Raw genomic sequence first — 12,802 nt, 5'->3', positions numbered from 1 at the left:
GCTTGTTTGTGAGTCGGATCCGGATCTGCTCCAAAATTTAATGGGTTCTTCCTTGGCCCATGCTACACCCTTCCACGAAGATTCATGAAAAAAGTTTTTCCGTAATCCTGCTAACAGACAAACAAACAGACAAACAAACAAACAAACGGCACCGAAAACATAACCTCCTTGGCGGAGGTAATAACAGAATGGTCAAATACACTCAAGAATGGTTCGCCTAGCTTGCCAAGACCCCAAGGAAAGTTTCTAATTTATCCTTGCGTAGAAATTTTGCCAATTCTAATGCTATGGAACTTATTGTGTGGTGAACAGAACCCTCAAGTAGACAAAAGTGGGAATTACAAAGTGGATCAAACAAGATGTACTGGTCTCGCTAGATGCCCCTGTATCTAGCTATCCAGCTAGCTTAAAGATTTATTCAAATAACTCCAGGAGGACCAGGATGTTTTACTTGAATTCTTCCTTTGTAAGAACTGTAACAAACACAAAATGGCATACAAAAATTTCAGATACAAAAAGCTAAGTATAAAATTAGCATAACATGTTAGCTTAATTTAGGAAACTAGCTTTAGCTGCAACCATGTATCTTAATTAATTGATAAAACAAACAATTCAACATAAACTCTTCAAATATTATGTTGACTACATCAATATACATCTAATTAACAAATCCACTTACAGACGATGCATCTAACAAGGCTTGTAATGATGGATGGAACAGGATTGTGGTGACGCCGTCACATGGCTGCCACATTACAATACTGACGCTAAGTGAACACTTACTACTTGCTGTTTATAGTAGGTTGGACTATGATTATATAGGATAGGCTCAAACTTTATCAGCAAAATAAAATATCCTTCAACTGCAAATGAGATGCAGATGCAAACAGATGCATGGACATTTTCACATTATGACAATTATCACACATAAAAACCAAAATGATTAGGTTTAGACCAACATAATGAGCACCCTGCAGGATAGGCATCATTATGATTTGCTTTCATTGCCTAGGTAATATTTTGATCAAATTACGACATCAGAAAATTTCCTCAAGGTCCTGGCAAGCTAGATGAACATTCACAAGTGCATTTGATAATTTCATGTATTGAGCCAGGAGTTATATTAACAAGGCAGGCGTTCAGACGTTACCAGGTCGGTAATTCTAAAAGTGGCGATATCCTCTGCCGCATAAACACATGAACATTTGTCAAGTGTAGCGCAAACGCTCCAGCTAGGCGGTGGGATAATGGCTGAATTTGTGAATTTGTGTGTGTGTGTGTGTGTGTGTGTGTGAGAGAGAAAGAGAGAGTATCAGAGAGGGGGAGAGAGAAGTTGTGTATGTCCTCACATTTCTCTACTCTCTGCAAACACACTGAGTACTATAAGCTTCCCACATGGATAACTGCATATTACTGAAGTGTGTGTGTGTGTGTGTGTGTGTGTGTGTGTGTGTGTAAGCAGGTGTGTGAATACATGAATATTTTCCCTCAAAATTTTGCCACAATCTCTCTCTCTCTTCCAAGAAACAGCCAAGTTTTACTATAATATCAGCTGCAGTTCTGTGTGTGTTATCAATGTGTGTGTGTGTGTGTCTGTGGATAACACAGTTTTTCTGCTTGCCCTGCCTCCATATGAAATCCTTTTAAACCTATTTACACACACACACACACACACACACAGAGGAAATTCTTACCTACGGAACTTGTGTTACAGCATACTGCAACATTAGAGAGAGTTTGCGTAGGATTAGGATAAGCTCTGTGTGTGTGTGTGTGTGTGTGTGTGTCTGTGCGTGTGTGTGTGTGTGTGGATAAGTCTTTTAATGCTCTTTCACTCCAGTGAGAAACAGCAGATCCTACAGAGAGAAAGACACGAGAGGAAGCGAGGAATGTTTTCTCATGACTCTATGTTCAGTGATTTGAACAACCGCATTTTCTAATTTATAAGTCATAGTCGCTCAAAAAGAGGTCATTTTACTTTTTCATATTTCTAAGCATGACCTGTTTAAGCCATGTAATGCTTAGTTGGATTCCAAAGAGTTTTTTTTTCTCTAGTATTTTAACATCAACTTAGTATCTGCTAACTGACTGAATGGCTGACTAACTAATTAACTGACTCACTGACTGACTGTCTTACTAACTAACTGACCACTTCACTGATTGGTTGACTGTCTCAAGGCCTAATTGACTGTCGTACTAATTAACTAGCTAACTGCCTGACTGACTGTGGGACTAACTAAAGTAACTGAAACTGACTAATTAAAGGAACAGTTCACCCCCAAATGAAAATCCTGTCATTATCTACCACCAAACACACAGTGAGTTAGCTATTGCAGTTCCATCTCAGCCTTCTAACAAACAGCTGAAGTGAATGGGGTGAGGTTGTTTAGAGTTCCAAAAAGGAAATAAAATGACCATCAAGTTTCTCTAACAAGCTCCTGCAGCATAATTCAAGTGTTTTGCTCTGTGAAGGATTGTACTAGGCCTAGATTTACCTCATTACCTCCGCCAAGGAGGTTATGTTTTCGGTGCCGTTTGTTTGTTTGTTTGTTTGTCTGTCTGTTTGTCTGTTAGCAGGATTATGGAAAAACTACTGGCCCGATTTTCATGAAACTTCGTGGAAGGGTGTAGCATGGGCCAAGGAAGAACCCATTAAATTTTGGAGCGGATCCGGATCCGACTCACAAACAAGCAATAATAGCACGAACCTTGGCGGAGGTCTGCGCTCTCCGATTGCCCTTCTAGTTATGTAGTGTTATTCTAGGTAGAGGAAATGCTAACTTGTTTTTGTGAAACAAAGAAATGGGCTGATCCTGTTCACAACTGCCAGCCAATAGAGAACTCGCTGTGCTAAGAGTACACGGCCCACAACCTCTTCTATTGGTTGGGGAGTTGGAAACAGAATCAGCCCATTTTCTGTTTTGGTTGCCACACTACACAAGATAGTCCAGTGATGTTATTGGAAACCTTGTGCTTCTTCTTGAGATCTTGGTACCCAAGGTCTCAGGCAAGGGGCCAGACAAATAGCCACTCAAGATGATACCTATGACAGTTCCGACTGAGGCAGTGGGGGGTCTTACCGAGGAATCTATACAGAAGGAAAAGTTAGCTACATCTGAGCCATGCCTGCGAGCGTTAATTGGAGACAAACTCTAAAGCCTGCAGCACAATTTGTATTGTAGCAGATAGGAAATCCATACCTTCGTTTTTTTGAAGCCTGAGATTCAAACACGTTCTGCCTTGGCAATGACACTGACAGTAATTTGGTATTTGGTTTACTGCACAAACAACACAGCAATAGGCCCCCAACAAAGCAGCCGCTGCCTTGTTGATTCATTTTTGTCACGAAGGCTCAGTTAATTGGCGTTTTTTAGGCCGCCTGTTGCTGTGTTTTTTTTTGCAGTAAACAGTTTATTTGTAATAGCACTTATCAAAAACAGAGTTACAGAGTGATTCACATAAAACTGAAAAAGAAAAATGGCAAAATCAGTAGACAGCTACATCATATACATCATATACTACATCATATACAATATCATATACATATACTATATCATATACATCATATACTACATCATATACTACATCATATACATCATATACTACATAGACATACTACATATAGATCATATACTACATCATATACATAATATACTACATACTACATCACATACATCATATAATATATCATAAACATCATATACTACATAATATACATCATATACTATGTCATATACATCATATACTACATCATACACATCATAAACTACTACATCATATACATACATCATATACATCATATACATGCTACATCATATGCATCATATACTACATTATGACACTAATAAACATGAATATATTGATTTTGAGTTATCCAAATGACAGCAATTGGTGTGAATCTGTCATTTTAACATTGTTTGAAATTGTTTTCTGATAGAAATGATACACTTTATGAAAACGCCATATCTCTAGGCTGACAAGCAATGATTTCACAAAACAATAGACCTGTAGCAAATTATTCATTGGATCATAATACTGTTAGCAGCAGTATTATATAAAAAAAATACTTTTGTGCAGATCCATACTGGTGTAAACTATAAAATATGAACATATACATATTCACATATTGAATATTACTTGAAAATAAAATAATGGGTTAAAATGTGAGTGTGTGGGCAAAGTAACACAACCTCCTGATCTTAACAGCACTCTGTGTGTGTGCGTGTGTGTGTGTGTGTGTGTGTGTCAGTGGGCTGATTTGCAATGCTAAGTGCACTGAGTGGGTGGATGAGGAGAGGGATGGAAGAGAGGGAGAGATAGAGAGATGCAGGGATAGTAATAAGGGAGAGATGGCTTTAGGAGACAGAGAAACAGAAATGGTAGATGGAGAGAGAGAGAAACGTTATGGATATCAGAGTCACACCAATCTACTGTACTTAGACACACACACTCACACACACAGCGTAGCAGAGCTTCCCCACGCAAGGCTAGAGGTGAAAGTTATTCCTCCCACTACCATCACCTCTTTCTCTCTCTCACTCTCTCTCTCTCTCTCTCTCTCTCTCTCTCTCTCTCTCTCCTCTCTCTCTCTCTCACTCGCTTTCTCTCTCACTCTCTCACACATACACACACACAAACATAAAGACACCCACACACGAAACAACATTTTGTTTTTTTCCAAATGGTTTTAAATTATTGTTGAAACCTCCGTTATTCAGCCGGCCCACGCTTCAGCAACAGGTAAAAACCCATTAAAGCAGGACACAATCAGGCTTCCCACCGGTCTTGGAATTCAGCTAATGTGATCAATTATCTGGGGAAGTCAGGGAATATTAGGGAATTTCACAAATGGGTCACTTTGCAGGAATATAGCGGCATGTATCCAACTTGTTTCACACATTCATTACATTACATTACATCATTCCATTAGATGGTTTTCAGTCCAACTGGAGTGGAAACCAGACTGAAGAACAGACCAGGAAGGAAGAACGTTGTAAGCACTCGCTTTACCTACTTTTTTATTTGCAAAATAGAGTTTACCATTTTTTCAGGCTGACATAAACCTTTATGACACAAATTCCTAGTATGTACCATAGTAGGAGGTATCAAACTAATGTACATAAGTGATGTAAGTTAAAAAACAAAGCATAAATCAATGCTTTTCTGTGTTAATATTGGTGGCTTGAGTCAGACTCGAGTTACAGTTTTAACTGCTTGAGACTTGACTTGATGCATGAAGAAAATACTGGATACTTGACTTGGGTTCTGGTGACTTGGGACTTGACTTTGACTTGCACTTTGATGACTTGAAAAGGTTTCTAAAGTCTTGACTTGAGATCTTGTGTTTGTGTAAATGACTTAGATTGAAAGTGATGAGATTTGTTCCACCAGACGACTGAATTTAAATTATGTTTTCTCAATTTGTATGGAACGATTGAATTTATTGGAGTTGAAACTGATTATAGAAATCAAACTCATGATGCTCTTACCAAGTTTTTATCCTATTAACACCATATTGCATTGAAAAGTCCTAGATATTTAGTTTTCTTTAAGATATTAAATTGATACTGGACTCTTGATTTGTTCTGACTTGATTTGGTGTTCTACATTTAGACTTGAGACTTGACATTAATGACATGGACTGGACTTGGACTTGACTTGGTAATCTACATTTAGACTTGGGACTTGACTTGAAACTTGAGACTGACTTGGGACTTGAGCAAATTTGACTTGTTCACACCTCTGCTCACTCTTTACAGGCTTTTATTATTTACCGCTAAATTACTGATCCCATCCAAACCCAAACCTGACAAACATCACATTCCTCCGCTTGAATCAGAAATATTCCAGTAGAGCAGCATCAGCATCAGTTAAGAGGATTTCAGTCTGAAGAGGCAGCTGCCTTCAACAAGGTAGAGTCCTTGATGTTCGAAATAGAAATAAGTGGTTGAATCATTTCTCTGACTCTTCAGAGTGGCTGAGCGTTTCTATCTGGACTGCCAGCCTTCCCGACACATGTGAAAACCCATTTTATGGCGGCTTTAGTCAATTTTATCTAATGCAGGACTTCGTCTTTATTAATAAACGTATCGACATCTTCCCCCCACCTGCAAACAGAGGCTTGTTGGATGTTGCAACTCTCACTGTGAATTGCAGTCATGGTGTTACTTTGTTTCAGTGTCCTCCTGCATACTTTGGTTTTGTAATTTTATACTTATTTTATTTTTATATATCAGTTTATTCATATTATGCCCTTGGGGGATGGTGTCACTAGGTGGATGGATGGAGCGGTGGATTGTGAGGGATGTGTGTGTTGTTTGAATTCCTTTATGTTTAAATAAAGTAATAATGGAAGACATTTAAAATATATATATTATGTTTTCTTCTACATATGTGTATTCTATATAACTACATGTGAAAAAACTGCATTCCAACATTCAACAAGTAATAGCTTCCGTTTTCCTCTTAAGTAAATCTACATTGTTTTCCACTGTGAAGCAGGGAAAGCCTAATTTCTGGAATTTCTATTATTGATTCAATGTGGGAAATAGAAAAATGATGCACAGAAAGTGTTACTTAAAACACAGATTTTGTTTGTGGCTTTTGATGGAAGAGAAAAAACCACAAAAAACACAAAACATGAATAACACAATTAGAAGGTCTTAGGATACATGGCACTAGCAAAATGAAATGAATTGAAATGCAAAACACAGTAACATTTCAGAAAACAAATTAACAAAACCGAAAACACAACCATATTTCAAAAAACTAATTAACAAAACCGGAAACACGACAACGGTTTTGTTAAGTTGTTTTGTGAAATGTTGTTGTGTTTTGCACTTCAGGGCCACCATAAAAATGTCTTAATACTGGCCACTTTGAATTTGCTCCAAAGTAATGTTCTCATTTCCTTTATAAACAACTTGGGTAGGACAGGGTATTACTCTCTTGTATTTTGTCAAATAACTTTTTGTCCATTTTGACACAAAGACTCTTTAGGATAAACGTAACATGGGGGTTTTTTAGGGGGTGCTATAATAAAGAAATAAAGTATTTGTTATGTAATACATAATTATGTCTCAAAGTTAAACTCCCAGCCCAGCGGCCTTGTTTGACAAAGGGACCTGCAACATGATACATAATCGTATCTCCTCATGCCAAATTTGCTAACATGAGTTCTACGTTTTAACCTGTTTTGTGATAAGCTAAGAGACTGGTCAAAACTTGTGAAAAATATTCATCAATTAAAGTGATAATCCTGATGGTTCACATTTTTTTTTAAAATTGTCTCCATCTTTGGTGCTAAGTGCTCATTGCTGTGATGTTTCTGCACTGCACTTCCCAGAGATCTCCCTTTGTCTCTCTCTCTCTCTCTTTCTCACACACACACACACACACACACACACACACACACACACACACACACACACACACACATCATCCCTCCCATTGCCTGCATGTATCTCTCACATACACCCCCCTTATGAGGTTAGGTCTCTGAATTCCTCTGTGTATTGTGTGTCTTGTTTGTCTTTACACATACAATATATGTGTGTGTGTGTGTGTGTGTATTGCCTACAGGACTACGTGTGTAAATGAAGGTAGGAAGATGTAACTCTGCTTCTCCTCTCTGATCCATCCACCTTGTAAACTCGTCCCTCCGGGAATGATTTACTCTCTCTCTCTCACTGTACACCTATGTCTCTCTGTATGTTCTTTGGCAGGGCTCGCTGGAAAACAGGATGCTTTCCCTTGTTAAATGAGGGTTCAATAAGAGAGAAATGTGTGTTGCTCGTCGAAAGCCTTGGAGGGAAATGCTTTACGGCTTTACAGCAAACAAGCTCTTTGATCAGCTCAGCATTGTGAAGTGAGAAGACTGGTAGACTGTCTAGCTGCACCACTGATGCTTTGCTGTTTTTGCATTAAGGATTTTACAGGGTTCTGGACCCTGGACTCTGTACCAAGCTCCATAACGCAAGGGTCCAGAAAACAGAAAAGTCGAATTTTTAAAATGCATCACTGCCAATAAAAAAATAAGATTTTTTCTCAATTCCCGATTAGTACGAGTACTTCTAAAAGTTGTTAAGCATTTCTGGGCACCACCATGTTGTATTTTTGGAACATTTTGGAACAATGTGAAAATGCCATTCTAGTTAGATTTTTTTGTGCTCCCACCAAAATATCGGTCCAATCGGTCTGCTTAATATTAGGCAATGTGACCAATGCAATGTAACAACCTAGCGAACTCCGGATTTTATAAGGACTGTTACAGTGTGAAAACGCCCTAAGAATGTTTCAAGCATTTATGACGACTCACAAATTCACCTAGTCAAATGGTCATCATTAACACCTAATGCATATGTAGAAGGAAATCCTGACTTGATTGAAACCCGTATGATTATGGGCACACCTGTAATCATACCTAATATACAGACCTTGATAGCACACCCTTGCCCACCGATGGCAAGATATACTACAGTGGCATGGAAGGTGGAAGCATTAGGATGCCTTGTTTTGTGTGAGTTAATGCTTCTGAGCAGTTTATGTCACTATTAATCTAGGTTGTTTATCAAAACTTGATATTGTAGCACCTAGATTTTTTTCTTGTGTGCTGGTCTGTGGGTAGCCTTGAAATAACTGTGGAGAGACTTTCAAGGGGAGCAGTGTGTGTGTGTGTGTGTGTGTGTGTGTGTGTGTCTGCGAGAGAGATAGAGACTTTTCTTTGCAATGTGGATGTCATGCACTTCAAGACTCACCCCCTCTGAGACTAAAAGCATTTATAGGCCTAAGCAGGAGCTGGGAATTATGTACAATGTACAATTGATAAATTTGGGTTTGATATGCTGTTATATTGGTCAGCTTCACCGACAAATCTTGAAACTAGCACTAAGATAGTTCTCACTTCTCAACCGGTGGAGAGCAGTTGAGGGACTGTCTGCCTGGACTTCCGCATTTGCTTCAAAAACCAGTTCTGGACCCTTGATCCACATCTTCTACAGAATATGTCCTCTCCATAACATTCTGGAGCCGTCTGGAGGCTGAGGACTCTAGCTTTTATATCCAGAAGTTCTCACCTCTTCCTCATATCCACCAGTCAGTACAGCGGAAGGATTCAGTCCTGACTGGAAGCTGTTCTTATCTGGCCGAGCTGCAGTATGTTGACTGGCTTTGTTTTCTGTGTTTTCCTGCTATAGTGCATCCCAGAGGCAGAGAGTGAACAGCGACAGCTCTGTAGCTGAAGCTTTATCACACAACACAACGCCCTTACCCAGCAAACTCAGCAGGTTAGTGCACACACAAACAATCTGATAATTATATATTGTTAATCATATAATTATGTAATTTAAAGAGCTAGTTTCTCTGAGTTTATACCGATAATGATTGCGTTCAGTCGTAACTTACGCTGTAGTAAAGTCCACACTAAATAAATTTGACACTAAATCGGTGTCTTTATTTAGTTGTACCATGGAGATGTAAGGTACATCTTAACTAGCAGCAGAATGTAAAGGGAAATCTAACCAAATCATTTTCTCAGACAATGATGTTTTCACCTTCTGTGGCCAATAACGTGTGAGTCAAAATCAAATTCTCCTGCCCCTAACAGTAGCCAAAAGTTAACATTCGCTAACTTAGAAAAAGAAAAAGATAAACCTAGCTAATTTAACATCACCAAATGTCAACAAATAGGTATATTATTTGTTGTATTGTCAACTAGCAAAAAATGGGGTTTGGTACTTCATTAGTTCAGCTCAACTAAAATAAGCTCAACTCATCTATTGTTGTCCGTACTGTGCGGAGGACATCATTTCTGGCATTTGATAGATCAGGTTGCTAGTAGTCTGGGAGGGTGTTTCATTTGGAGAATCAATTGGAACAAAGATGAATCCTCTGAAATTTGACTTATTATGAATCAACAAAATTGGCTCATTTATAACCACAACTCATTTCAGATTAGGACCTATTATTACACTGTAAACTATCATGATCTTCAGGTGTTATGATCTGCTGGGTTCACTAGATTTATTTCACCTCCTCTAGAGGCTTTAATATTTGTCATGATGCTATTTTCATGGCCGGGCATCTCTGAAAAAGACAGACAGAAATAGTGAAAGCGGGTTTATTCAGCCATACCAACCATGATTCATTTGCTGTAGTCACATGGTGGCCATATCTGTTTCAGGTCCTAATCTAGATGGGAAAGATGTAAATAATCACAAACTCTTTGATGATCCAAAACATTAGCTAATGTTTACAGTCCGCTACTTCATGTTGTTAACATTATATTTATCTCGAAACCAACTAGGTCCAATTGTGTAAGTTGTAGTAAGTTGTAGCCTAAAACTACTTTTAACAGTAGAGGTTTAAACAATTAAATTAGCTAGCAGACACAACTAACATAAACAATTTGACTGTCAAAGAAGGACCATAAAGGATATGAAGCATAATATTAGCATGTTACTAACGATAAAGGCTGTTGATGCGGACAATAAGAATTCAACCTAGTTTGTTTATAGATAAATATAACGTTAATAACTTGAAGTAGCTGACTGCTAAGCTCGTTACTGATTAAGATTATGTTCCCTGTCTATCCATTTAGCATTTTAGCATTATTTATTTAGCATTTTAGACCTGGTTCTGATGGGGAACATAGACAACAATGTCTCCAAATTATAAATACTGTTTCAACAAACTAATAATAATAATAATAACTTTATTGGTAATGCTTTATTTTCCGGGTCCACAATTTCCTAATAATTTCCTAGAAAGGAACTGTTAATTTCTTAGGAAGGTCAATTATCAGAAGTCATTGTTCATATAATTATATAATATAGATATTTGTTCAATTCTTAATTCATTTTAGTTGATTTCTAATTTCCTGTATAACTACTTCATAATGTCATGGTTCTGTCTTAGAAACAACAGAAGAAATTGGTCGAACTTAACAACTACCATTGAACTCTTCCTCTATTTTCCCTATAATCAGTACATAATTTCATGGTTCTTTCCAGGAAACTTCCTAAGAAATTAACAGTTCCTTTCTAGGAAATAATTAGGAAATTGTGGACCCGGAGAGTAAAGCGTTAACTCTTTATTTTTTATAGCAGCATTCATACATAGAATGCAACTCAAAGTGCTTTACATACAATGCTAGGGTTCAACCACTATGGTTTGTGAAAGCCTACACTGCTATTTTTGGATTGAAGCTGTGGATAGCTGATATTGTGTGCCAATATTCAGTATTTTTTATATTTGACCATTTTCTTGCCAAAAAATTACAAGTATTGAGTGTTTCCCCCAAAACTCTGAAATATCACACCATGGGACACTAAAACTCTCCATTGAAACCCGGGATGATGATGATGATGATGATGATGATGATGATGATGATGATGGATATGTTCAATCTGACAGCTTATCTGTGTGTCTGTATCTTATCTGATCAAGTGTGTGCTAATAATAGTCCACCCTGTTTGTCCAATTAATTCTTCTTCTAATTTTTTATTTATGTTGTTTGTTATATTTTCTGATTTGATTTTCTATTTTAATTTATGATTTTATGTTGTTTATTTGTGTGTGTGTTGAAGGGCGGGCTGCATCCATCGTTCTAACACCACTGCTGCTGATTTCAAACCAACAATGAGGTCAGTACACACACACACACACTTTATTTTATTTATCCGTTCTACTGTTATTAACATTGGACGTTAGAGAGAGAGAGAGAGAGAGAGAATGACATTTCACATGAGCTGGCCTCACTCGCCCCCTCACCCACATTTAATTTCCTCTTTAATTAATTTCACATTCTGTCCCTTGTTTTGTTTTGTTTTTGTTTCTGTGTGTGTGTGCTTGTGTGTGTGTGTGTCTGTCTGTGTCTCTGTCTGTAAATCGCATTCCATCTGTAACACTGGTTTATTCAGGTGGTGTTTTTATTAAAGCAATAAAAATTAAATTAAATTAAAATGATGAGAGAAAACAGCTGGAGACAGAATTAGTTTTTTATTGCTACCATCTTATTTATTTTAATTGATCAATAATGATAAAGTTTGGTCTAATTGCAGTTATGATTGTGACAGCATACAATGTACTTGTGATTTCATAGGTTTGAACCCAGCTCTTTATGTCACATCCCTCTGGTCATTAAGACATAGTAGCACTCTGCTCATTAACACTTATTAGTACTCATTAAAACATATTAGTACTCAGCTGATTAAAACACTAGTACACTGATAAATGTAGTAATTGTGGGGCTCTACTTAACTACTCATCTAGTTGCCCCAATGTACTGAAATTTGAATGCATGTGCTCAGCCAATTAGGCTATACACAACCCTATGGCACTCTGTCCTATATAAGGCGAGCGCACCTACACTCTCCATCCATCCTTCTTCAGCGCCTGAAGACGACAACACTGCTGAGGATGGCTTAGTCTGACACTCCGCTAGTGAAGTGCCCGGTGATGCGGACCGTCCTCCCTTAGGGGTGGATGCACTCGGTCACGCATCATGGCCAAGAAAGCTGCCCCCCCCTTACCTTCTGGGGAAGTGGGAGGGGCATAAAACTTAGGGCCCCGTGGTACGCGGAGATGACTCAGTTCTGGCGGCGTCACTATGGACAGTTCCTCAGTACTGGGTCCAATCTGGGTCAACCTCAAGGTTTGGCTCTGAAAGGGACAGACTAATGTTGTTATGCAGACGTCTGCAGACGTTGTGCGGACTATCCAGGGTTCATGGGCCCGATCCACGATTTCATGCTATAAAGCGAAATGGTTGGGTTTCCAAAAGTGATGTGGAGAAAGGAATATT

The 12,802-nt window shown here is 38.2% G+C and overlaps 1 protein-coding gene across 4 annotated transcripts in view; it reads left to right on the top strand.

The window, feature by feature from the left end:
• The window catches only part of dgkza (diacylglycerol kinase, zeta a), a 116,153-nt gene that overhangs the window by 89,529 nt on the left and 13,822 nt on the right, over nt 1-12,802 (top strand). For all 4 annotated transcript variants that reach the window (XM_078291039.1, XM_078291040.1, XM_071916769.2 and 1 more), the window contains 2 exons: nt 9,195-9,284; nt 11,586-11,642. In XM_078291039.1, the coding sequence (XP_078147165.1) occupies nt 9,195-9,284; nt 11,586-11,642 (147 nt within the window). The remainder of the gene's footprint in view (nt 1-9,194; nt 9,285-11,585; nt 11,643-12,802) is intronic.

This window comes from Centroberyx gerrardi, chromosome 21 (genome assembly GCF_048128805.1).
Source record: "Centroberyx gerrardi isolate f3 chromosome 21, fCenGer3.hap1.cur.20231027, whole genome shotgun sequence".
Classification (NCBI taxonomy): Eukaryota; Metazoa; Chordata; class Actinopteri; order Beryciformes; family Berycidae; genus Centroberyx; species Centroberyx gerrardi.
Note: the sequence above shows the minus strand (reverse complement) of the source record. Positions and strands in the feature narration are given on the sequence as shown.